Raw genomic sequence first — 27,893 nt, 5'->3', positions numbered from 1 at the left:
ATATAAATTTGAGTAATAACAATCCAAATTATCTTGGGGGTATACTTAATTATAATGAATATAAGAGGTATAAATTTGGAAAAAAAATAGTTATTATTTGCCAAACTTGTGAAACCTAAACTCATTTACCAAGTTGACTTAGTTTTTCCAGAGGCTAAACAATCCAATTTGCAACATTTGATCAAGAGGTTTGTGACATGCATTGGAAATGAGCTCTTTAAATGTAAAATTGGTAGGACTGCAATTTGGGCTTATCAGTTAGGTTGATGACTAACCCAAGTTCAACTCGAATTAAAAAATAATTAACCCAAATTCTAACCTGAGATACTCAACCCAAGTCTAACCTAACCTCATTTTTCAAAACTCAGTTTGATTTCAGGTTGTTTAAGTTAAACTTAGGTTGATCGGGTTAGACTCGAGTTGTATAATTCAAAATTCATTTATGATATTATTTTAATGTATTTATATGAATATAACAAAAAAAGAATAAATATAAATTTATAATTTTTTTAAAAATAATGAAAAACATATAATATAATATAATATGATATTTTTCTTAAAAATAGAAAAAGAAGATGAATATTATTATATAGGAGAGGTTAGGCTCAAGCTAGGCTCGGGTTGTTCGAACATTAGCCCGAACCCAACCCAAATTGAGCCTGGTTTGAAAAAATCTAACCCAATTCAACCCGAGTATTGAAGATGATTGCCCAAACCTGCCCGAACGTCGGGTTGGGTTTGGGTTGGATGGAGTCAGCCCACCCAACTTGCATTCCCAACGATAGTTCGAAATGGCCCGGTCCAGGCCCAGGCCATTATCAGCTGGACTGATTGTAAGCCCACGTTGCAGAGACAGATTCAAGGTTTGCAGTTTGGTAGCAGGACAAGGAGCCCGATCTCTATCTACGCAAAATCATTCAAACGTTTCTTCTCCAAACGCAGCACGTCAATCGATTCTGAGATCAAGGTGCTGCTCCAATCTCTACTCCCAATTCAATGAATCGACCTCTAGTTTACATACAATCGTTTGAATGCTGAGAAAACAATGAGAAAATGAAACAAAATTTTGAATGTAAAATATTACAATCTAGGGGCTCCAGAATACAGAAAATGGAACTTTATCTATGATTCATATGACTCTTTGGTTTGTTTGTTTTGGATTTTTGGCCGCGAACAAAGTGTGAGAGATAACATGGGTATCAAGATTTAGTTTTCTTTTAGCTTTCTTCATTTTCTTGGTGACCAAACAGCGGGCTTGGATTTCACTCTGAACGCTTTATAAATCGGGAATGCTATTGCTGGAAGTTTTGAATTCTAAAGTTTCTCTTTGGAAACCTGTGGAACCAAGTTTGTATTACAACGAAATTTTTGTTAGACTGACCGTCGTTGCCATTTGAGAATGTTTTCTTGTATGAAGTTAGATTTAGTTTATATGCGGGGAAAATATGAGAAGTAATTAAAATTTTGAATTGTAAAATTTTCCTTCCAGAGTACAGAAAAATGTCTCTTGACATAGAATCGGATGTTTTTTTGGAAGCAAAAGATGAGATATAAGGTACAACTAAAAAATATTATTACCTTTTTTTCCTCTATTTTCTTGGAACTATTAATTTGTCATTGATAAAAATTTTGAATTGGATTTCATTTTGGACTTCAGCTGAAGCTAGAATTTTTATAAAATTAACTATGTGGGAACATCATCTTGTACAATTATATATAAAAAGGGATTTGTCTTGAATTAATGCTCACTGATTTTACCATGGAAACATAAATGGTACCCACCACTTTGCCAATGAATCCCAATGTAAATACTCTTACCTTCAAAAAAGACAAGGAAGAACTTCAAAGTGCAAATAAGTAAAATGGATTTAATTTTATCAATTGTAACTAATAAATAATAGAGAGGTGAATTTATTATGATTGTTACGATCAAATATTAAAGATTTGAGCAATGAGGGGAAGTAAGTGATAATAAGGTATTTTGGGTAGAGAAACGTCTACAAACTCTTCATACTTTTATATAGTGTATATATATGTGTGTATGTATGTGTGTGTGTGTGTGTGTGTGTTGAGATTTTCTATAGTTTGCATTAAGAAGATTTTTCTAAGCAATCTCATCTATTTTTAGATTTACTAATTTATCCCCTGATGAGGTTTTAAGTTAAAACATCAAGTTAGCCTTCTTTCGGCAATTGATTATCATAGGAACATCCTTGGTATCTCTTTACCTTTTCCATTAACCTTAGAAAAGTTCCACTATTGGGTTAGGTGTGTGTACATGAATGCACACAATGCAAGTGTGTGCTTGGCCACATGTACATGTACACATACATATCTATATATAGTTTAATTAGAAATAGGAAATGAATAAGAGCTTCCTTATTGCATGGCTAAGTGCTGAAAGAGAAGCACCCAATTCTGTCATTCCCTCTCCCTCTCCCTGTCTCTCCTCCTCTTTCTCTATCTCTCTCCAACGCATATTCGCTTGGTTATCTTTTCCTTTATGAGGACATTTTTAATCAACCAACAATGTGATTAGGGTTTTCTTTTAATATTAGGTTTCATTAACTGATGCTTTTTTGTCTTTTTAATAATATATCTCCAATTCACCTATAAGAAAATGTTAAAACTTTGGATAGTGGGCTTTGAGATTTTGTGTGGTTAGTGTTAAGAGGTGTTTTCTAACCAATTCCTTCCTTTTTAGATTTACTAATTTACCTTACTATCAGGTTTTAAATTGAAATGTCAAATTAGTCTTCTTCCATTATTGGGTTAAGTGTGTGCGCACACGATGCTTTCTCACACAATTGCGTGCTCACACACTTGCATGTGCATACAGATGCCCACATATGTGCATATATACTAGTGTAATCAGAAATAGGAAACCAATAAGAGCCACCCTGATGCACAACTGAGAGCTCAAAGAGAAGCTACCAATCTTCTTGCTCCATCTGTCTCCCCCTCTCTCCCTCTATATCACTCCAATGCATACTGCCTTGGTTATATTTCCTTTATCACATTATTTTTTATCAATTGATAAGGTGATTAAGGTTTTCTTTTAATGTTAGGTTTCATTGATTGGTGCCTTTTTTATATATCTTTAATTTTTCTGTGAGAGAATGTTAATTTGCCTTGAATGCATGTTTGTATCATCTTATATATTTTCTAAAGTTGATCTGTCTACTTGATTTTATTGAAGATTCAATTTTTGTTTTCTTGTTACTTCTATTCTTGCTATAAATAGAACTCGAAATAGAAGTTGTTTGTAAATTATAAATTTATCATATCTGCATGTGCACACTTATTTTATCCCTGGACAGAGAAATGACTTTTCAGGCCAGAAGGATGGAGAATAGGGTAGAAATTGGTAGGGTTAGTGGCAAGTAGTGAGCTCTATTGGTTGCGAACACCTTTTTTGCTGCTGAGAATCCTAATTGGCTGGAGGACAGCATGTTTATAAGAAATTCTCAGTAGAGCTTGTTCTGACCTCCGCAGAGCTTTGAGGATTTGATGGGATTGGAGGATGGCTTGCCTGATTCCTGGTGCTCTGTTATCTGTGTTTGTTCTGCTGTGCTTGAACTGCACTATTTTGATCCAAAATGTTGGCCTCTCAAAGTGGCTGCTTGGTCCTGAGGCTCCTCTTAGAATAAAGGCTAATTGTATAAAATGGAAGACTAATGTTTTGGGTGGGGGGCATTTTATCCTTCACCTTCCCCCTTTTATTGAGATATCATATAAATTTTGAAGGGAATCTTTCACCCTTATTTAGAGTAGTTTAGTTAGAGGTCTATCTTGTGATCCAGAGTTTTCAGCCCATTATTTCCAGTTGAGTGACAGAGTATCTCCCTCTAGATAGCAGGCAATTCAATGGATTGCATCTATGGAGCAACATTTGGGCATATTCCTTCCCCTGACTGAAGGATTAGTAAGTAACCAATTTACTGGAGAATCACATATGGAGAATCATGGGTCTTTCTTTTGTTGACGATCTTATAAGTTGTAACCAGTCATATTGAAGGTTTTCTTCTAGGAGTTGCAGTTCTTTATTAAAAACTAAAATGTATAGGAAGGAGATCTTGACACAAAAGCTTGGCACAGACTGAGAATGATGGTATTGCTTATGCGTGAGCATGTGCATGTTCCAAATACTTTTGTGTGGATTTTTTGTGATACCCATGTGGTGTTCGGTGAAAGGTGGATTGTTTGTTAGTGACATGTTGATGAACGGGATTATGATTATTGATTATTTGAAATCAAGATGGACAAGCTTGGGGATTTCTTTACCAAGTTGCAGGAAATTTAGACACATTTGAACCATGGAAACAACGTTGCAGTTTGCTTGTTTCCTATCCAAAAAGGAAAAGAAAACCATGCAGCATATTTTCAATTTTTAGCAACCTAGAAATTGATGATATGAGTGACCTAGTATGGGGAAGCATATTGTGAATTTCTTGATGAGCATAAGTAGGCAATGCATGACAACTAGGATTGGTGGTGTTTTTAGATAACATAGAGCACATATGAGTAGAGCATCTTCCAAACTTGCTAGGGTGGGATTGGTCATTGAAGCTGAGATCCTTGCTTTGGGAGAAGGCCTATGCATTGCAAGCAGATTTGTGCTTCAACAACCTCATGGTATTGGTTTTAGTGATAGCATGGGTATCTTATGGGAATTGCAGACCATGGAAATTAGATTTGTGATTGTGCAAAGTTGATTAGAGTCTTTTGTAGGGTATTTCTTCCTTCTCAAGTTTATAGCTTTTGTTTAGACAGCTTATTTCTCTTTATCCATGTTTTGTTTTGAGGTTGCTCTTCTTTCTGAAGGATTATTCATCCTTCTTATTTTATTTGAATATTTCTAAGAGTCCCAATTTTTAATGTTTATATATACAAATATAAAAAGTTTTAACATTTTCATCTTGAATTTTATTTATTTATTACTATTTTTTTTAAAAAATTCTTTCTTCTTTTCCTTCTAGCAATTCCTGAGGAAGAGGGGTTCAGATTTTGCTACGACACATTCCCAGGATTTCCACTGAAAAATCAAACTGACTCAAATCCATCATCATACTCACAGCTTTTTATTGTATAGAAAAGGGCAAAAGCCATGAAGAGTTGTTGGAAGAAACGAGAACTCACATTTCTGATTCTCTATGCTCTCCTTTTCTACATTATCATCATTCGGCGCTCCCTTCAAATTTCTCATGGTACTTTTTGGGCTGACTTCTAAGTCTTCACTTTTCAATTACAATTTCTTATATTTATATGTTGTTTTGCAGATTATTCTCACAAGGTCTTTGGTTTGCGTCCTGGGTGGGTTCCTGATCAGCTCAATGTATGTTGTCTTTGCCTTAATTTATTTGTCTATTGGGATTTATTTTATTTTGTTTTATTTTATTTATTTTTTTGGGAACTAGGTTGTTTGGTTTGTGGTTTTGATGGTAAAAAATCGTCTTCCAAAGGGGTTGTGTTTGAACCTCTTTCAGTTTTGTGTTTCAATTTCTGTTTTGATTGCGTTTTTGCTGTTTGCAAAAGGACCCATTTTCAGGAAAAGTCACCAAAAGTTGATCCATTTTCTGGAAATATGATCAAAATGACTCATTTTCAGAAAATCCTTTGGCAAAATAACTGGTTTTGAGGAAATGTTTTTAGAGCCTATAAATTTTAAAAAATAAAAATGACTTAGGGTCTATTTGGTAATTGTTTTTTAAAACAGTTTTGAAAAACAATTTTAAAAAACTGTTCTCTAATGTTTTGTAAAATAAAAGTCTATTTGAAACTTAAAATGTTTTTAACCAGTTTTTAATGTTTTAGAATTTTTTTTTTTTTTTATATCTATTGCTTTATTTTTAATCATTCTCTATGTTTGTATAATTATTTTTTAAAACAGTCTTAAGAAAATAAGTGAAAACAATTGAAAGCAATTAAAAGATATTATTTGAAAACAGTCTATTTTCCATTTTTAAGAACAAAAAACAAAAACAGTTTTCTGATTGCCAAATATGTTTTCCTTTTTTCTTTTTTTTGGAGAACGAAAAATAGTTTTTGAAAATTGTTGCCAAAAAAGACTTTATATTCTAAGGTTTTTTTCTTTTTCTTTTTTTGAGAATTTTTCTTGAAATTGTTGTATCAAATATTTATAGTCTCATTTTCATTTTTGTGTTCTAGAAAACAGAAAATAATTACTGAAAGGCCCATAAAATTTTAAATTCTAAATGGGCCTCATATGAGTGTTAGTTTATTCTAATTCAGTGCCATGACAGTATTTGCACTATTAATGGTAAGATTAAAATAGCCTTTTTGTCTGTAGGATGTCTCTGATGCTCAATGGAGAAACTTTCGGGGGAAATTGCATATTCTTACTGTTGTTTTTGGAATTTTTGCATTTGTGGCCAATATGTTGAGGGCATATTGTCAATTAAAAGCAAAGGGAATGGCGGTAGTTTGGCTTTTGATATCTTTGATTTACCTAGCATATCTACATGGAGCCTGGTATTTGATCTATTCCTGTGTTTGTTGAATTCCTTTATGGGCTGCTTTTTTTAAACTTAATGCTTTTTTTCCCCTTTTTGGTAGCATCATATTTGTCCTATCAATTGCTTCAGCTAATTTTCTTCTCGTAAAGGTGAGTCTTATGAAAGTTTTGGATGTGTCACTGTTTCTTTATCGTTGTTTTTGTTATTATATATCATTGTTGATGTTGTTATTTTGCAATTCCCTTACATTAATTTACTAGACTTATGTTTCTGCAGATATTTGCACGAACAAAGTACTTCTCATCAGCACTTTGGACTTTCAACTTATTTTTTCTTATATATAATCGTATTCATGAAGGATATTCATTCTCCACTTTTGGGTGAGCTCTCTAAGCTAGGATATAAATTATTGGTTGCTTTGAGTAGTCAGATGTTCAACCCATGCCTACTCACTTATGATTGTAAATGCTTATTTTGCATAGGCAACATTGGGCTTATTTGGACAACTTCCGGGGTGCCTTTAGATGGCATATTTGTTTCAACTTTGGTATTTCCTTTCCCTCTTTTATTTGTTGGGATTCTAGTTCATATAATATTCATAATGCTTTATCCACCACATGCACAGATGAAGTTATATCCGTCTCTCATCTTATTTTTATTTTATTTTTCTTTTTAAAGAAGAAATTATATGTATGATGTAAATTCAAAATGTGAGTAATGAAAAGGCTCATCAGCCTTCATTATTATTATTACTAGTAACTCCGCATGTGTTGTGTTTGGTGTCTAATCTTTCACACTGTCTCAAGTGTACAGAAGTGGCAAGTTATAGGTAGAGATTAGGTAACAATCTCAAAGTATAACCTCTCCTTATGACTCTGGATTCTAGAAAATTTCCCGGAACTTAATAAAAGATGGCACTAGATGGATTTGAATTGCATAAAAGAATTCATGTTATGTTGACTAGATTGTGCCATGTTTAACCTTCTGCAGTTGTTGAGTGTTGAATTCATTCTCTAAGATTAGAAGATTGATGAATCATGATGTTATGTTAATATGATTGTGCTCCATTGTTATATGTCGGCCTTCTGGGTGCTTTGACTCGTTCTAATGAGTGTTCACATGTTTGCAGTGATAACTTGATTTTGATTTATCTAATATTTGCTGGTAATACTCAAGAGTATCTTCGTTGCTATCTTCATGAACTATTTGATATTTAACTGTTACCTAGGATGCGACAAGCTTATTTTTCTTTAAGTGGTAAGAGAAATATTTCGTTAAAAAGAAAGAAAGAGACACAGGTAGCTGATGAACAAAGAAAGTTTCCCCTCAGGCTAGAGATGAGAGCAGCAAGAAACTGAATGAAAGTGTATTAGCATGATTGAATCTGTTTTAAACAGAAACGGAAAAAAATACCCGAGGATAGATTTTGTACTCTGAATCATGATTCCAATGAAATCAACTATATGCATTGCTTTGTCTTATTGCTAAAGAATTTATGATTTTTTACTTCCATCAAAATGCATTCCTGGTTTATCAGAAGAACACTACTTCTAGCTGATTTTTACTTAAGATTTGTGGAAAACTTCTGCTATTCAAATGGAAACATTTTGCTAAAGATTTCCAAATTGTAAATTGAGAGAACGGCAAATATTATTTCTCTATATGGTTGTTTTTCCAAGTCTGGTTTCAGGTTTATTTTGTATGACAGTTATTTTGCGCATGATAAGCTTTGGATATGATTTCCATTGGGCACATCAAGATTCTCATTTTGATCAGAAGATATTCTTTTTTCTGTGACTTTCTTTTTCTAAACATCTATAAGTATTTTTAGGGATTGGTTGCTCTCTACCCCCACTAAATTTTTAAAACCTTTTTATTAGTAAACTGAATTTCCAACATCTTAAGCTTCTGATAAAGGCAGGTTCATTTTACCAATTTCAATGTTTCTAAAGGACAATTTCCATCCAAATCCCCAGAATGATAGTTTTATGTTTTCCTGTAAAACCAATCTGTTTCGAACCAACACCTCTTGTATAATCCTTTTGTGCTTCCAAAAAATCACATTCGGTTGAAAGTTTTAGATGGAAGATTAGACTCTTTCACCAATCCTGTTATTTTTGTGGCTACAGTTGATAATTCATAATGCCTCTTTTTCCTGAAATCCCTATCTGTTAAGAAAAAATGATGTTAAGGTTGTAGGCTTCTGTAACAAGAAAATATCTCTTGCATAATCCTTTTGTGCTTCCAAAAAATCACATTTGGTTGAAAGTTTTAGATGGAAGATTAGACTCTTTCACCAATCCTGTTATTTTTGTGGATACAGGTGATAATTCGTAATGCCTCCTTTTCCTGAAATCCCTATCTGTTAAGAAAAAATGATGTTAAGGTTGTAGGCTTCTGTAACAAGAAAATATCTTGGTTGCATTTCCATATTCATCCAGAAAGTAGAAGTACCTTTCACCTTCTAAGGACTGCAGGCTGCTTGGGAGATTTGGGATGCCATCACTGATACTTGTTCCCAAATGGGGAACATAGCTTGAATGATTATTGCTTTGTCAGAGACTCAGAATATCAATCAATGTGGAAAATGGGATAATACATCACCTCATTTTACTCAGATAGAATTATTGCTGGAGGAGTTAGGTCACTTCCCAGTGGCTTGATTTCCTCTTTTTGTCCTAACCAGTGCTAAAGGCTGCAGAAAGATCATTGAGTAGGCTCATATCTTTGAGTTTATAGTCCTGATATCCAGAATATGGATGCCTTCAGATTCTTATTCTTGGGTAAGATCCTTCTTTTATTTCAATGGACTTATTGCAAAATTTGAAATAGGGAAATTGTCAAGAAACTTTGTCCTACCCAGTGCAAAAGGCTGCAGAAAGATCATTGAGTAGGCTCATATCTTTGAGTTTGTAGTCCCAATATCCAGAATATGGATGCCCTCAGATTCTTATTTTTGGGAAAGATCCTCCTTTTATATTTCAGTGGACTTATTGCAATATTTGAGGGAGGTAAATTGTCAAGAAACTGTTAGTGTCTCATCCTTCCCCCTTGAGGTCTTTATAGCGCACCTATACTGGCAAAGGAGGTTGAGATGGTAGTAGTGGTAGAAGAAATGGTTGTTGTAGGAAAGAACATGTGACAGCATCTAATGGGTATAACAGTACACAGGATGCAATATGATTATTCTAATTGCCTCAAGCATATATATATATACATCTGTGAATAAAGAATGTCTAGGGAAGAGGGGTACACCCAATGTATATAGGCAGTATACACAAAAAAATAGAACAAAAAATACTGAAAGGCAACTACAAAAAAATTACCTTAAAAAACCTAAACTATCCACTGTTAAGGCTATTTAAGAATTCCATCAGTAAAAAATTTCCCATTTTCAATGAAACATGGGACCGTTTCCAAAGTGATTTATTGAAGTTCTTCTTTAATCTTTGATTTGAAAGCTCTTCTCCATTAAAAATTCTGTGGTTCTGCTCTTTTCATATGCACCATAATAGACATAGGAGATCCATTTGCCAAACATGGCGTCTAACATTTGCCAAAATCCAAAAATTCTGTGATTTTTTATTATAGCTGGAAACACCCATTTCAGGCTGAAGATTGCTAAAAGAAATGTCCATAGCTGCCTTGTTCTTTCACAATGAATCAAAATGTGGTTATTTGCTTTGCACAAACCACATCTATTGACCATCATCCACTTCCTCTTCATTAACATTTCTATGGTTAAGATCTTCCCTTGATATTGCTTCCCAAGTGAAAAAAAAAGCATTGTCAAGGGAGCTTGAGAGCCCTGAATTTCTTTGGCTGGGAAATCCACTCTAGTTTTAGAGCACAAGGAACTATAATATGGCTTCACTCTAAAACTTCCTTTCCTATCCTCATTCGATACTAAGATGTTCTCCTTTATCTTGCATTCTCACTAAATAAATAAGTTCCAACAATTGGGTCACACCCTCCACTTCCTAATCTTGGAAGGGAATTTTGAATTGCTCCAATCCTTGGCCTCCATTTCCTCCTTTGCCAAAATCAGCAACTGTAGCATTCTTAGAAGAAGCTTTTTTGAACAATCAAGGAAATGCTTCTTTCAACTGATTCTCCCCACCAAAATTTTGTCCATCTACCATTTTTTACCCAAATAGCTATCCTATAGCAGAAATCTTCCCAACCTTTTCCAATATCTTTCCTCATACTCATGCCAAAAGTCTCCCTCACCTGTGCCTCAAGAATATTACAGAAACTTGTTGGGATTTGCTTCCCAAGTTTCATCCTTCTGTCATTAAGTCCGCTAAGGTTATTAGTACCAGAGGCCCAGTATCTCAAAGTATTTTTTTTTTTTTTTGATTGGAAACGACAAAGGAATATATTGATAAAAAGGAAGTACAAGAGAAGGATGAGGAATCCTCCCACCAAAGAAAAACAAGACTACAAGTATCTCAAAGTATATCAGCCATCTTTTTTGGGTGCACAAGCCAATCAATCTTCTCCGGAGGTAATATTAACATTGTAAGAGTTAGAGTATTAGGAATTTAGCCATTCTTGTACTTAGATTTTGACTGAGAGTTAGCGAATAAAGTAACAATATTGTGTGAACAACCCTTATTTTCAAATTTTACTTCATATATTTCTGGAGTTCAATGAATGTACTTTTGTGGCTAAATTTCTTTGTGAACAATGGGAGTTTGATAAAAAATGTAAAAAGTTCTTATCCATTTATAGTAACAAAGTTGTCACTTCAATTGATATGCTTCACATTGATGCATGGCTCCCTTTTCCTGTTATAATTTTGTGTTGATCTCATTATTTTGTTAAGTTCATATATACTTATTTTTAGTTACATGGCTCTGTCTGTTGAAACGTGAGAGCAATTTTTCATTTTATTTTAAATTTTTTCATCAAATGGTTGTAATCTAGACCAATACTAAGATCAATGATTGTTTTGATCATGGGGTTGAATACATGTATTAGATATTGAGATTTTATTCCTTGGATGAGAATGTTATTGATTAACAATTTTGCTCATTCTCTAAAGCTAGAATATTGACAAATAATGATGTTTTCTGCACACATTTGTGCTTCTAGGTAATATGTTTGCCTTCTGGATGGGTTGAATGTGTCTGAAATTCTGAATAGCTATCCTGCATTATCAGATATTTGCTAGTCAAAACTAAATAGCATCTTCATGGCTGCAATTTTGATTATTAGGATGTTTATCTAGGACCTATTGCTTAAAATGCTAAGCCACATAATTTGTTAAAAATTAAGGAAAGAAGCAGAGATAGCTGCTAAACAAGGAAATGATCTCCTCATTTAGATGGGCAGTGGAGCAGCAAGAAATTCTATGACAGTATGTTAGAAAGACTGAATTTGTTGAAAATCCTTATAGATTTTAGACCCTGAATCATGATTCTTATCAGATTTGACAATATGAAATACAATTTACTAGTAATAAGGTTTATGGCTTTGGACTTTCATCAATGTTTTTGCCAAAAGAACTGCACTTGTAGCTGATTCAAGCTCAAAGTTTCTGGAAAGTAGAATTATTGTCTTTGAGATGGAAGCATGATGTTAAAATTTCAACTTGTAAAATTTTCATGTTTGGTTTCTGGTTTATTTTACATGACAGTTATTTTGCGCATGATAAGCTTTGGATATGATTACCACTGGGCTCATCAAGGTTCTCATTTTGATCAGAAGGTATTCATTCTGCTGTGACTTTCATGCTCTGAATGTCTTGAGTGCATCTGAGGGATTGCTTAGATTCTGGCCAAATTAAACAACAGCTGGTTTTTGAGTTTCTGTACCTTGTGTGTTAGGAAACTGACACTGCAAATGTTTTAAGTGCAAATGTTTTAAGATAGACTTTTGGCGGTGGAAATTTTGACTTATCCACAACAATCTTTCTAGAGAACAATTTTCATCCAGATCCTCAGATTAATAGCTTCTATTTCCCTTAGAACTGAGCCATTTTGGCTAATACCTTTAAAATAATCTTTGTGCTTCCACATATCAAATTGCACATAGAAGATTAAACCTTCCTCTGATGTGTTGTGTCCTATTTCTATAAGTCATTATTTATCTTGTGTCCTTGCCTGAAACCCATTCCTGTGATAGCAAAGCCTTTGGCAGGGAGCGGTGGTAGGTAAGTATGGGAAGAGGGGAGGGTTTGCATTGAAGTAAGTTGAAGTTCCTATGGGAAGGGGCCCTGGAAAAGGATAAGGAGAGGATAGGAGGATATTTCAAAATTTATTTGCCATAGAGTTGGCTATGGCATGATGTGTGGTGTCTTTGTGAGTATTAGAAAATCTTTTCAGAGTTGGACTTATTTAGTATTGTAGGAAAGGATAATGCAAGTAGGTATGTTGATAAGAGACAGAAGGGTGTTTGAATCCAAGGTGCCTTAGGAATTTCCAAGATTGGCAAATGGATGTGGCTGATGATTTTGTGAGAACAGTTAACAGTTGGAGATACAAAGAGAGTGCAGATGACAAAGGATGGAAGTTAACGAAGAGAGTGCAGGTGGAGGGAAATGAAGGAGTCTATTTCAGGATGGGAACTGCCTGGTTTGAAACTGAGGGACATATTTCTTTTATCTTTATTTGTTTGCATACTTGAAGTTGTAGCTACTCTCCTTCAAATTTTGTGGATAGATTGAGTAGAGGATGACGGCAGGGTATTTTTTGTTTTTTATAGTGCTGCCATTTCACCATTTTTCCCTTTCCTTTTCATTGCCTGCTTCATTTTTCTGTATAACTTGTTTACTGTACTGGTATTTGGGTTATAGCCCCTTGTGATATGTCAATGTATTTTGATCTTATAATCAAAAAGGCAAAAATACTCTTTAGGGATTTTGCAATTTTTTAATGGGGAGACTTCATTAAATTTTTGCAGACATCACTAGGTTATTAATCATGGCCAAATCTTAACCTGAGGATCAAAATATCAATGGAAATGCCAATTGTTTGGATATGAGTAAATGTTGAGAAAATATCGATATCAGAACATTTTTGAAAAGATATCTTCTAGGTTTCATTTTTGGTGTATTTACTTCATTTTTGTTTGTTCTTTCTCTTTATCTTGGCCAGAATGTTAGCTCATCTTTCCTGTACTTTTTCTCACTATTAATGATTTGCTTGTTTGTTTCCCATGAAAAGTACAAACTTGATACTTTGGAATGAAACTTTAGCAAAGTTTAATTCAATTGACTACACTTATTGGAGTCTAAATATTATTGAACAAATAGGGTTGAATACATTTTACCCCCTCAACCTTTGGTGTGTTTTACGCTTTGCCCCCCTAATATTTAAAACCCAACATTTTGCCCTCTAAACTTGTTAAAGACCAACACGTTCCCCCTAATCACAAACCCTTCATAAAATTATAAAAGGGACTATTTTTTTGCACTCTAGTTTGAATACTAGTTTGAACTTGGGTAGAACTAACTTTGAATTAGCAGCCTTGAAATGGGATTTCCCAAACGTCTTCAAAATATAGTAGCTACCAATTTTTATTTTTGACTTTTGAAAAAATGTATGCATGGCTATTTGTGATTTTCGAACGCACTTGCAAAGTGTGACAACTTTGAACTTGGACAAGAGATGTTTTTCATTCCATTTCAACTTTGTTTCTTCATTTAACAAATTGTTCATTGATTTTTTAATAAGTTTGGGCGGTAAAATATTGCTCTTTAACAAATTTTGGGGGTAAATTGTTGAGTTTTGAATGTGAGGGAGCAAAATGTAAAACATGCCAAAGGTGGAGGAGGTGAAGTGTATTTAACCCGAACAAATATGTGTAAAATCAACATATTGATGGATAATTGTATAGTTTAATACTCTAGTATCATAACATATAAAGCAAGTCAATACTTATTGGTACCACATGGAGAGAAATTTGAAATTTTTGAGACAAATAATGAATCTCAAGATTTTGGATGTTTTATTTATTCATTTGATAACCGGGAATCAAACCCGAGTATGAGGTTGTTGGAAAGGAGAATATTTAGCTGAGATTTATTGTTGATCTCTAAGGATTACCTAGTTGTATTTTATGTCAACCCTATAAATTAGGAAAGTTAGTTGTATAGTTATTTTGTCCCTTTCTTAGTGTCTTATACAGCCTATAAGTAGTGTATGCGTATATCATTCTCAGTATCAATGAAATACCATTTCACTCAAACATTTCTCCCCTAGTTTCTTACAGAGATACTTATACCAAATGCCGAAACGCAAACCCATGGGCTTGCCCCTCTATCCTACACCACTTAGATAACAAGGAAGTTTGAATTCAAGACCTTAGGTTCGTCATTAGAGGGTAGTACCATTGAACTACGCCCTTGAGGGGATGTTTTTGGAAATTTTCAAAAATGTTGTAGAAACTTTTTTGAGATATCAGAGATATTTCATGAATTTCTTCCTATTATTTATCTTTTATTTTTATAAATTAGAAACAAATAATTCATATATCATTGAATTGCACAAGAACATACAAAAACAAGGATGAGTTATCCTTCCCAAAAACAAAATGTGATAGAACTGTCCATGGAAAAGGCTGTTAGGATAAAAATTATTATATTATAATGGTTTATTAGTAGTCTTTTGGGAAAAAATATTCTCTGTTAAATTTGTAGTATACTGCCAAAATTTGAAAATATAGATGATATTTTGTTATTTTTTTTAGCTTATGTGCTAATTTATTTGGAAATAAGAGAAGTAGATTTAGATAGAGAGGCAAATGACAACCCATACTACAATGCAGCTAGATAAAGTTGGTTTAGATTGTTCTGTGGCTGAAAGTAAGGTTTACCCTTTTCTAAAATGTATCACAGACCAAGCCATTTTTAGGAAGCTGACATTGAGTCTGGTGTTCAATATCTGGTGGATTATGCTTCTAATTTCTTTGAAACTTATATCCTGTCATTAGAGTATGCTTCTATTCCTTGATAGCAGACTATTTTGTAACCAAGCCATTTTTAGGAAGCTGACATTGATTCTGGTGTCCAATGTCTGGTGGATTATGCTTCTAATCTCTTTGAAGCTTATATCCTGTCATTAGAGTATGCTTTTATTCCTTGATAGCGAACTATTTTGTTTTTTTGAGTTGAGGTTTGCATGCTTGTTAACTTCAAGCTTATGTTATTTTATTTCTAGCATTATGTATACTAGGACCATATTTGCATCAATTGATAGATCTTTGCCTGTAATTTGGTCTTTTAAACATTTTTCCACCTGTAATCCTTTGGGGGTTAAGTTCATCCAAGTGCTAATCTCTTTATTGCTTTATGTTGCATATATGTCTCCCATTGTTTAGGGATTTATTATTTATTATTTAGATGCTAGGTTGCTAATATTTTGCCTTTCTGGTGATTGCAGAAGCACATTCAACGCTGTCATATTTGTAAAGCAGGGAAAGCATGTTACTTACATTTACAGGTTAGCTGTTGTTTAAGCATGAGTTTGAGCATTGCTTTAGCTGCTGTATCCTTCTTGTATGTGTGAGGAGTAATATCTGTTGTTTAAGAAGATTTTTTATGCTTCCTCAGGAGAGAAGTGTCCAGAATGACAAGTTCTCCTTTAGCATATACTTGTGCTATTTGGTGTATGCACCACTTTACATTGCTGGCCCAATTGTCAGCTTCAATGCTTTTGCTTCACAGGTCTGTGAATTTCTTTTGGAATTCTTTTCCTTTTCATTTTTGAATCATTATGTTCCATTTGAAGCATATAGCCAATAATAGTCTGCATGCAGAGGTTTTGGTATTATTCTTGTTCCTTTGTGGAGCTTCTCCACAACCGAGCACTGAGCCCAGTCCTGCTGTTTCAATGGCGACAATCCAGAGAATGATGTTAGAGATCTGTTAATTTTTAAATGAGTAAAATAGTTATACTGTTTCAATGGCTGTAGTTTGAAGGTCAAATTCAAAGTCTTCTATTAGATGTTACTGAATCCCTGCATTTCTGGGAAACAAGCATGAATGATTCAAGCTATGTTGCATGGGTTTGGTTATGAGTGTTGGCTGCGGGTATGTGTCTAGGTTTTGGATCCTTCACAACCCAAATTTTAGGATACAAGTACTCTGCTGAAAGGAATCAAAAAAATAAGGCATGGGTGCTAGGATACAGAATTATAAAGAAAAATCAATTAAAAAAAAATCGAAGTGAAGATATCCTTTTTAAAAGCTCCCATCTTTTCCCTCTAATTCCCTTTTTTCCTCTTATCCATAGATGTTCTTACAAAAATGCACTTTTGAGCGAACTCTTCTTTTTCTCTAATGTAATTATTACTAAGAAAGTTGAAAGAATGAAAGGATATTAATGAAAAAAATCAAACAGCTACACCCAAAGTAAACTAGGAGTGTCCAACAAGGATCTTATACCCACACCCATGTCATATCATGTTGACAAGGGTATGTTGGGTGAAATTGAAGGATCCAGGTATCATAGGAATCAAGTTATTGCTTTAAATGATTGTTTAAACAAACTGTAGGTTGTTATAATTTTTCCTTTGGAGTCTGTCATTGATTTTATGATGTTAAGAACTTATTATAGAAAATATGTTTAATTTCTTTAACATCGGGTAATGTTTTTCAAATGACTTGGGGATCTAGAGTCGATTATTGAAAAGTAAATATAGTTCAATATTCTCTGAGCATTTCTAAATTGAATTGCTCCCAAACAATATTCCTCTACTTGCTAAGATTGTCCAAATTACTTCTGAACTGTGGTGAATTACTCCCATTTTCCTCTGTACTGCCTTGTTTTGGTTTTCCCACATTAAAGGGAATAACTCCAGTATTCTCAATTATTAACAGACGCATTTTATGTTTAAGCTGAATGTCTCAATCTTTATGAATATGATCCTGAGGAACCTCATCAATTTACCTCTGCTGTTCTTGCAGTTAGATATGCCTCAGAATAATTATTCAGTGAGAGATGTGTCTTGGTACGGGTTACGCTGGCTCTTTAGTCTTTTCTTAATGGAACTAATGACACATCTGTTTTATTACAATGCCTTTGCAATCAGGTAAGACTGTTATAAACTCAATACTACGCCATAGCATGTGAATTTTTTATGTATTGTTCAGTGATTGAATCTCTTTATTCCACTGTTCAGTGGCTTGTGGAAACAGTTGTCTCCTATGGATGTTTTCATCATTGGTTATGGGGTAAGAGGTGATCTTTAAAATATTACATGTTTGCATTCATTAAATGTTAGTGTGTTGGTTTTATTTTCATTAGTTGAACTAAGATCGTTGAATAAATGAGATGAGTATCTATTTACTTTAGGGTAGAAATGACAAATTGTTTGCAGGAAATATATAAGGAGATTGAGTTACAACCATGAGTAAGAAGAAATTACAGAGCCTTGGGCTCTGAAAATCTGAAAATGAAACCTCTATAAATGCATAAAAGTTTCAAGAATTTATATCGTAATATGTCTATTACAGTCCTTTTAGAAGTTCTAATTCCATATAAAGACCCTCGGATTCCTCTCCTTTTAAATGAACCATATTTTATGGCTAACAACGTCTCCATAAAAGATGCCTTTTGAGGTTAAATTTCTAGTAATCTAACAGACTATGCAAACAGGTATCTTAGACATGACACATCTATTATAGAAGTGAGGACGAAACTGTACCCTATTTCAGTAGAAGAAGCAGCAATGAATTGGTGGATGATCATAAATGTTCTTTTCTGTTGAAAGATTGCTACTTATGTAAGAATGGAGAACTCCAAAATGATTGGTGATTAGAATAAAAATCTGCGAAACTTTCCAAGTAGTAAGTACCTATCTACAAAAGACATGTGAGGAATTTCTATCCACAACATGAAAACTTCGGATGTGTAAAAATGCCAAAGGGTCTAAGGAATCGGTATCAATCACTCAAATTCTACAAAAACTTGGCAACCATGCTATTCTGTGTCAGATACTCCTTTCAAGTTGGAGAAATTCCTGCCTTAATTTTTGGAAGTTGTCGGTGAAACTCCTGGCAGACGTTACTTTATCTGAAATTTGAGTTGTGGCATTGTAATAAGAATTTCCTCTTATGTATATTCTTATTTTGTTCCAGGTTTTAAACTTCATGTGGCTAAAGTTCTTTTTGATGTGGCGCTACTTTCGATTATGGTCACTGGTATGTTCATTGAAAGCGTATAATTTTCTTTTATTTTGTTTCTAATTAAATCTGTGTTGTGGATGGACTATTATTTGACCATATATATCTGAAATTTCAGTGGTAACAAACTTTTAGTTTTAGAATTGGTGTCTGAACACTCATGGGAAGAATTTTTTTCTTCTATAATTATGTGATTGTAGATTTGTGGCATTGAGGCCCCTGAGAATATGCCAAGGTGTATCAATAATTGCTACAACTTGGAAAGTTTCTGGAAGAACTGGCATGCTTCCTTCAACAAATGGCTGGTCAGGTTAGCTTTCTACTTTTTCACTTTTAGCATTTCTTGTATTCCTGTTATTTTTATTTTTACAAAATTTGTTTTTAAGTACATGTACATTCCTCTTGGGGGCTCTGAGAGAAAGCTTCTGAATATATGGGTCTATAGTTATTTCATTCTTACAAAATTTGTTTTTAGGTACATGTACATTCCTCTTGGGGGCTCTCAGAGAAAGCTTCTGAATATATGGGTTATATTCACATTTGTTGCTATATGGCACGACTTAGAGTGGTACTACTTGCTTTTTCAAGTTTTCCAATCACTTTTTCCTTGACAGTGAAAACGAAGTATGAAATTTTAAAATCCTACTCCTCATCTGACAGTGTATTGGTTTTGACCTTAGGAAGCTTCTTTCATGGGCATGGTTAACGTGTTTATTCTTTGTTCCAGAGATGATACTGAAATCATTGGCAAATGCATTTCAGGTGATGTGTATTTTCCGAGTTGCTATTTACTCTAATTTACTTCATTTTCCCTCTGATTATAAACATTTTATCTTGCTTACGAGGTTCTGATTGAACCAATTCTGTCACCATAAATTGGCAGCTAAGGAATGTCAATATTATAATTAAATCCACATAGTTGTGACTGGGGATGTACCTGGTGTGAGTTGAGTACATTGGTGGCCAACGAAGCTTGATCCCCAAATAACCTGATGCTCTCCTGTGCTTCAACCTTAACTTAGTCTAAACCAAAGGTCGTCAAGTATAATTCTTACCCTAGACCATGTCCTTTTGCATTGGATTGGCTTCTATGAGACATGGGTGTGCTTGCATTAGCATATTATGCGTTTATCAAGTGGGTAAGGAGGGAAACAAGTAAGGATATGCCACCAACTTAGGATCTTGTGCTTAAGAGCCTAAAAGCATCAGTGAGCTAAATAGGTTGTTTACCTAAATTTGTAGTCATGTAGACCTATAAGCTAGATAGGGTAGGGTTATGGATAGTACGAGGTAGAAGAAGGAGTCCGGCACTCTCGGAAAGTGAGAGAAAGATATGGGGTAGGGTTATGGAAACCTTTAGAAAGGATTGGAATCTTTGGCTAGTAGAGTTGCTTTTTTAGTTGGTAATTGGTGGAGGGTGAGATTTTGAAAGGTCCAATGGTGTGGTGATGAACCACTATGTACTACCTTCCCTTCTCCATCTATTGCTACGCCAAAGGATGCTTGGGTGGCGGATGTTTCGAAACTATAATATGAAGGGGGTTGTTGGGCCCCTCGCTTCACTAGGCTTCTAAATGATTGGGACGTAGAAATTGTGGAACACTTAATATCAAAATTGCAAGGGAGGAGAATGCGCATGGAAGAGGAAAATAAGGTGATTTGGATAGGGTTGAAGAATGGCAAATTTTTTGTTAAAGCCCTATACTCGACTTTGGAGTCGGGAAGTACAATTTCTTTTCCAACAAGTGTTATTTGAAACTCTTGGGTGCCATTGAAGGTAGGCCTTTTTGCTTGGGAGGCTAATTGGGAAAGGGTTTTAACCTTGGATCATTTAAAGAAGAGAAAGTGGTCTTTGGCAAATAGATTTTTCTTGTCATTTAGAGGAAGAATCCATTGATTACATCCTTATTCACTGTGTCAAGACTAGGGTTTTTGGTATTTGTTGTTCTCCATGTTTGGCATGTCTTAGGTGCTTCCCTCTATAGTCGGAGAGACGCTAGTAGGATGACATGACTCTTTCGTGAGTAAAAAGTGAAAAAAGGCATGGCGGGTTGTTCCCTTATGCTTGTTCTAGACAATCTGGAAGGAAAGAAACAGTGGATTATTTGAAAATGAGGACCATTCTATACAAGGGCTGAAACACTATTTTCTCTTATATCCATGAGCTTGGTCTAAGTTGTTTTTATGTTTTGGTCTTCCTTTTATGGTAGATTTTGTTGACTGGTTCGACTCTTATTGAGGGGGGTGATGTTTTTTGTTGCCTCTCTGTTTTTTTGGAGGCGTCTTTAGATTCCTGTTGTATACTTCTTGTATACTTTGGGGCACCCTGCTAACTTTTCTTGTTTATGACATCCTCTTGCTTTAGTCATAATAATAATAATCTACATAGGATTCACATAATTAATGGATAACATCAACCACTACACTATGTTTGATTCAAGGAAAGTATCAAGTAAACAAAAAAAAATGCTAAGGAAAATGATTTTTTTATATTAGATTTTATTATGAAAAATACAAAAGAAAATAAAATATAATTAAAATTAATTAAAAATGTTTGCATTTTCAAATTATTTAATCTTTATATAGATGAGCTAACATTTGTGAAATGAGTTTGAAGTAGCATATAAAAATAATATATTGACCTTAAATCTTTTTTTGATTTCCCTTCACTTTTTTTTTTTTTTTCATTTTACTTTTCCTCTCTATTTTCTTTCGTTGGCATTTTCCTTCAAATTTTACAAGAACCAAACATAGCCATAGGCTGCTCGGGCCCTTTCTCCAGCTAACCCAGCCCCTTCATCCAATCTCCCGTCAACACTTACCTACCCACTGATACCCCACTCAGACAAACTGCACATCCTTGCCCTTGAGATCCTCTGACTAAAGGTTTTATCACCAAAATATATATGACTAGAGAGAGAGAGTATTCCCTTGCTTTTTTGTGTTCTTTTGGGTTTTATAGTTCATGGTGCATGCTGCTAGTGATCATTTTAAATGTTTTCCTAGCATAGTTTTATGCATCTTCCTTTATGATAAGTTGCTATGACATGATATTTAACCATCTATGACAAGTTTGAAACAGCATGTCTTTAGTTTCTCAATCTTTTTTACATCTCCTCAACTAACACTGTGGTTCAAAATTAAAGTTCTTAGTTAATCTTTTTTTTTTTTTTTTTCAGGCTGAGAGTGCTTTTGGGGAATTTATTTTCCGTGAACTTAGTGCAGTTGCTGGTTCTGTCACAATCACTTGCCTCATGGTTTGCCCTTTTTCTTATAGTTTAAGGAGCAATAATTTTATCTTAGAAGCATTTAATTTCCTTTGAAATCTTTCATAGCATATGATGTTATGATATTTATGTTTCCTATCAAAAAGGTTCGGGGGGTGGAGAGGAAGGAAAAAAAGACCTGATGTTTCTTATGTTGGTGGCATATTTCTAGTTTCCTAGTAATATCACTGAGTATCTATACTATTGAGAATTATGATTAACCTGTGGAACCAAAAGGGTGGATTGTTAAAGACCTATTTTGACATTTGTAAAAAATCAAAAATAAAAAATAAAAATAAAAAGAAGAGCTTGATGAAGTTTATATATTCAAATTAAGATAAACAAGCTACACTATTTCCTTTTTCAACATAAATTAAGGAGAAACCTTGTTTTTGCCTTTTCTGAGTGGTGAAGTTGAAACGTGCTAGCAAGTTAATTGCAATATTCTACTTAGTAGTTCTTGGACACTTAGGTATTAAGAAACATTTTGAGTGATTGAATGCAATGAAATACATTGTCTGTGCCATTACTTTGTAAAAGCATAGACCAGAACTGGATACTCATACCAATATAAAGTAAAGGGAGGTAGATCTTCTTGCCACCTGCCCTCATCTGAATGCTGTTTCCACTATGCTGGGATAGTGTTGCCAAAAAGTATATATCTTGTTGTTTCTTCCCATTGCATTATGAGCAACATTTGAATGCATACTTAGAATGTTCATTTGACTTTTTTGACATAACAGTTTCCTTAAAATCAGATGAGGTTCTCAATCTCACTTGGAATGGTAGGTTCATAGAGTGCCACCTTGTGGAGGAAGACAATTTCAATGTTGCATTATTGTACATGTGCAAAAGAAGTTTGGTCAAACCATGTTCCCTCCAATTGTCGACCTCTTTTTTGTTTTTCCTTGATCCGACTGCCTGGATTGACATCAGTTTTAATTGAAAACTCAAAGGGTCACAGAGGAATCCCATGGCACCTCACCTTTGGAAAGCTCATTGGGGTCTTCTGAACATCAAGAAACAAGTCACCCTGTTGCCAACTTCTCTCCTCCACAATAAGGATCCCCTGGCGATGCAGGCCTTGTTATCTCACATGAAACTGAACATGGATTAGGATTCCCTGGTAATCCAAGCCTCATGTTTTGGAGGTAAAGTGAGATGAAATGAACTGTTGGATTTTGGGAGTGATCTGTCATAGTGGCATGCCATAGTGCCATTTTCACTTTTAACTCATGGAAGTGCAGACTTAAAAGGGGTGGTGAGCAGATCTAACTTTATCTCCAGTATTGCCCCATCAGAAAATGTCCCTCAGAGTTCAATCGTCATAGGTCCCCAACTTTAGCCATCAGGCTTCCTTAACAAAGAACAGAACTGCTCTGTTGTCCGTACCTAATGAGACCAAAACTACCTATCAGTTCGCTTGCAAATCTCAGCCTCAAGGACTGCTCCTTGGGAGTAGTTGATCATTAAGGACCATACTCAAGTGTGCATGCTGTCCTCATAGTTGTCTTTTTAGTTTTGAGGGCTTTCACCCCTTGGAACCAAAACAGGGAGAAAATTGAAGAACATAGAGAACAACGAAGTTATGGAGTCATCATTAATTGGAAACTTAGATTGACCTTTTTTGATGTAATGGTAACGAACAAGTAAACTAAGTGGAAGAACAGTGTGATGTTTCAATATAAATTTGAATGATTCAATTTCCATGGACTACCAAAAATTCCAAAATACCAGCTTCCACCCTCCTGTTTACCACTCAAAACAAAAACAAACACATGAAAAAAAACTAAAATGGAATGAAAGAGAAGTCCAAAACCCAGGTCCAAGTAGGAAGTCATGCACGCATTCTTGAATTTGAGTATTTTCAGTCCGGGAGTCCCCTAAGAAGTATACCTACAGCATTAGCATATATGCCTTATAATTTTTTTTTTTCATTTTTTATTCTACAGGTTGCCAATCTTGTTGGATACGTCATTGGACCATCAGGCATTAATTGGTTTATTTCTCAGTTCCTTCAGAAAGAAGGTATGCGGCATCTTTCTTATCCATTCCTCTTTCATGTTCTTAGATGCATGCAGATGCAAAGTTGATGCAATTTGAATTTTTACAGGACTTCCAATTCTGGGCGGCATGTTTATAACATTTTATGTTGGAACAAAGGTAAATCATATGACATATCCAAGCATTGGGTCTCTGGTTAGGGTTTATTGACATTGAGGGCCTTGGTTATTTCACAGCTTATGTTCCACATTGATGATGCCAAGAAAAGGAAGCACCAGCACTGAATTAAAGATTACAAATTTGGAATCCAAGTCCGATTTTGCCAATATTGCTGATTTATAGAGGCTACTAGGGAGATTTCCCTAAAACAAATAGACCCTCTATTTCATAAAAACTTAACAGGTTCAGGTGGTTCTGTTCTTCCATTTTAATACTTGCTTTCTGTGTTTCTTTCTTAATATTCAGTTTTGAGGCAGATAAGGAAGGTGCCATATAGTGACACAATACTGTCTACTCTATTGTTGTTGGGTTTCTCAAGTAGAAGGGCATGCAAAATCATCCCTTCTCCAAAATTATGTTTTGTATATGGAATTGGAATATCCACACTGGGATCAGTCGCTTACTAACTTTTTACAACAGAATTTCTATGAGAATGCATTTTGTGTATGCATGGTTTTCCAGTGTGTACTGGCATGCTTGTAACATTTTATCTGATGCATTATAACATGATTATTTAATATCATTTTAAACTATGATAGCAAAACCATTTAAGCATCCTCATTCGGAGGAGCTGACGGACAAAAAGGTGATGATCCATTTCATATGCAGTTACTTTTTGTTTCCTGATGTTGAACCTAGATCTCAGTTGGAGAATGAAATAAGCTCTTACTCTTTGTTTTCTAAAGTTGAGCCTAGATTTCACTTGGAGAGTCTGTGGAGTGAAGGATATAGCTAAGACATTTGTTACCAGGCTTCACCGTGTCATCTTTCCAAAACTGTGGACATGGGAAGGTAGCTGAAAATCCTTTCTTCTACTGCTACCGAGGTTTTTTACCTCAACATTTGGTTTCTGATTTTTGATATTTCCTAATTAATGGGGATTACTTTCATGACCATTCACCATTTTTTTTTGCAGGAACGAAAACCACCTCTGAATTGATGGGTCCGAGTTCAGTTCCTGATAGTCATTTGTCAATCATGGCTTACTTTCAGATTCTCTATAATCCAATGACCTGTTCTGTTTGCAGTCAATGCAGGCCTAAAAGCAATCAGTGCATGCAAGTAGGCAATAACTGGAAGTTTACAAACTTGGAAACCTACTGCAACCCAGCTCCACCCTAGTCAGTGTTCCATCCATGGCTTCTTTTATCAGTTTTCTTATCCATTCTATGCCATACAAGGTCCAATTCATCTGCATTCTCGAACAGCTGTCTATTTTCATGCTCCATCAATCTTCTATGAACCTAATTCTCGAACAACTGAGTCTCATCTTGGGAAGGAGAGTAACCCATAACTTGTTGAGGTGCCTACCAGTCAGATAAAAGTGCGTTTTGGCAATGATTGTAAAAAGTGTTTGTAATATTTCTAATACTTAAAAAAATAAAAATTTTCAAGTATTAGAAATGATAGAAACACTTCCTAAAATCACTACCAAATGCATTCTAAATTTAACATGCACCTGAAATGCTTAGCTCAATCATCCCTTCAAACTCAGAGCTCATATTTGTGGGCATGAAAACTTATTAAATTTGATTATGGTTCCATGATCCTCTCAAATGTTTTCAAACTTCAGTTTTCCAGCATGCTTGAGTGGAAAAATTGCAAGTACCAAGGCCTCCGATGAAGGGAAGATGAGACAATGGGATCGGAGAGTGGATCCTGTAACAAGCCTCTAGACCAAGAGCTTGAACCTGGGATGTGGGTTCTGAATCTGATGAAAGACTAGTTGAGTTGAGCCTTGAGCATGGGCATCCTTTAATATCATTTTTAGCATTGTCCACTGCCACAAAGGATCAAGACCAATGCAGGGTATTAATTCGGTGAAATTACCATAAAACAGGCAAAATTCAATCGAACTTTGGTTAGACTTTTAACAATTTGGGGCCAAAGCTATGGGCTACCTATATACATTATTATTATCCTCCTTATTGTTTAACAAATTAAATGATTATAAACTTAAACTAGCAATAAAACAAATAAAATAAAATAAATAAAACAAATAAAATTTTGTAATGTAGCATATTTTTCAAAATAAAATAAAATAAATCAAGAGAAATTTAAAACAAATAAAAATGATAAGAAATGTGAATAGAAAATTATTAATAATCTTAGAAAAAAAAGCCTTTTTTTAAAAGGTTTTTAATCCTTTCTTTGATAAAATTTGAGATTTTTTCAAACAATTATAAAATCAATTGAAAATGATGAGATCATTTACTTAAAAAGTTATTTATTATATGATAATATAAGGGTGATACCATTCTTAGAATACAAATGTCTTGCTTATTAAATTTTTAACGGAGTTATATGTAACCTTAGGTAAAAATATAAGTAGTTAATAAAAGTCTGATAGTTATTATTATCTATAGTTCAAAGTATTTTATTAAGCTTTATTGTCTTCAATGCTAAAAAACCTAAATGACAAAAAAAAAAAATGTTAGGAAAATAGGAGAGAAAGGGAAGAGAAAAGTTTGGGGAAATTTTATTGGGTTCACCATATCGTCTTCATTGAGTCTCGTTGTGGCTCTCATCATTGTCGACCTTTTCAACGGCTATCAACATCACTTTGACCACCTTCCAATGCCCTCGACAACTTATTCTCTTCAGGCACACAAGTTCCTATGGATGAAATGTGCTATTCAAATTGAGTTCCCATTGATGAAATATATTCTTCAAATCCAATGAATGTCTTCAAATCAGGTATGAATTATTAAAACTTTCATTTGTTTAGATTTGTGACCTTTGTTCGGCTTTATTTTTCATGGAGGATTTAGGGCTCACAGATAAGTTGGACTCCCTTTAGTTCTTCGCCAATATTCCTTCTTCGGGAAGTCAATACTAATGAAAAAGCCACTCAATTCTCTCTCAATCATAGTTCTAAAGCAAAGGCAATTAAACCCCGTGAGCCTTATTGATGGAATTCTAAAAAATAAAAAAATAAGCTCAATAAGAGCTTTTATATATAATTAATTACTTTTGTTAAGAACTTAAAAAAATACTTAATGTAAAAGTCACAAAAGAAAGAAAATTATAGAGGTTGTATTTTGGGTTATATAAAAAAATTTATTCAATAAAATTTTATAATACTAATATTTTCTTTTAAAAATTATGATTTTTTTTGTTCAAGTTTAAGTTTTAGCTAAAACCAAAAATATAAAATTAGACAAAATGGTTAATTTATTGTGGAAATCACATTCTTGTTCTAAATGATAGGAAACTCATTTATCGTGAATGGATTTCTTAAAAGGTTCAAGGATCCATCCCCTTTTTGTCCTTCCTCCAAGTTGGTAAATAAAGAAATAAGAGAATGAAAGAAAGTCATTCCTCCATTTTGGAGAATGGATTTCCTCAAAAAATTGTAACATCCATCCCCATTTTTCGTTGCAATGACCAAAAGTGGTCAGCTCTCAAATCAACTAGTAAATGTGAACCATGTCTAATGACTGGTTTGCAATGACAAAAAATTTAGTGTTTCATTATTTTTAATGTTCACGCTCTTCAAATTACATTACTTTTGTCATGAGATGTTTATGAAAAAAAAGTCTTAACTTTTTTTATGAGTGTTTGTTTTTGGAGAAAAAATAAATTCAAAATGATAATAATAATATCTAAAAGGAAGAAAAATATTTACGTGAAGGAATTGAATTATTTGATGATATGATAAGTAAAAGAGATATTTTAGGAAATAATTAGATGATTGATTAAAAAGTGAATGGGTATGTATTTCAATTTATTCTTAAATGGATGAATATAATACTAATTTAAAAAATTTGGGGTTCTTTTTTTTATATATTTTCATTC

General features: G+C 34.1%; 1 protein-coding gene across 4 annotated transcripts; it reads left to right on the top strand.

Moving 5' to 3' along the window:
- The first annotated feature begins 837 nt into the window (after positions 1-837).
- Positions 838-24,542, top strand: LOC100245059 (membrane-bound O-acyltransferase gup1). Of its 4 annotated transcripts, none has more exons than XM_059738071.1 (20): positions 838-967; positions 4,980-5,207; positions 5,280-5,335; positions 6,311-6,492; positions 6,577-6,625; positions 6,753-6,856; positions 6,959-7,023; positions 12,118-12,188; positions 15,863-15,922; positions 16,033-16,146; positions 17,389-17,513; positions 17,604-17,655; positions 18,562-18,624; positions 18,807-18,916; positions 19,082-19,174; positions 19,287-19,368; positions 21,786-21,863; positions 23,825-23,900; positions 23,986-24,035; positions 24,113-24,542. In XM_059738071.1, the coding sequence occupies exons 2-20, from the start codon at positions 5,108-5,110 to the stop codon at positions 24,158-24,160; spliced, it is 1,578 nt and encodes a 525-aa protein (XP_059594054.1). In that variant the 5' UTR covers positions 838-967; positions 4,980-5,107; the 3' UTR covers positions 24,161-24,542. The 4 variants fall into 4 exon arrangements, with proteins under 4 accessions (XP_059594054.1, XP_059594055.1, XP_059594058.1 ...); XM_059738072.1 differs by having other exon boundaries at positions 840-967; positions 5,078-5,207; XM_059738075.1 differs by lacking the exons at positions 4,980-5,207; positions 6,577-6,625 and having other exon boundaries at positions 842-967.
- The last annotated feature ends 3,351 nt before the right edge of the window (positions 24,543-27,893 follow it).

Source organism: Vitis vinifera, chromosome 7 (assembly GCF_030704535.1).
Source record: "Vitis vinifera cultivar Pinot Noir 40024 chromosome 7, ASM3070453v1".
NCBI lineage: Eukaryota > Viridiplantae > Streptophyta > Magnoliopsida > Vitales > Vitaceae > Vitis > Vitis vinifera.
The sequence above is the reverse complement of the archived record's forward strand: the minus strand, read 5'-3'. Positions and strand labels throughout refer to the sequence as shown.

What these genes read in the sequence shown, in the direction of transcription:
- LOC100245059 (XM_059738071.1), top strand. Translation starts at nt 5,108, where the DNA reads ATGAAGAGTTGTTGGAAGAAACGAGAACTCACATTTCTGATTCTCTAT. An exon ending in TATTCATTCTCCACTTTTGG is followed by an intron (nt 6,857 to 6,958) that starts GTGAGCTCTCTA and finishes TATTTTGCATAG; the next exon opens with GCAACATTGGGCTTATTTGG. An exon ending in TACAATGCCTTTGCAATCAG is followed by an intron (nt 17,514 to 17,603) that starts GTAAGACTGTTA and finishes TCCACTGTTCAG; the next exon opens with TGGCTTGTGGAAACAGTTGT.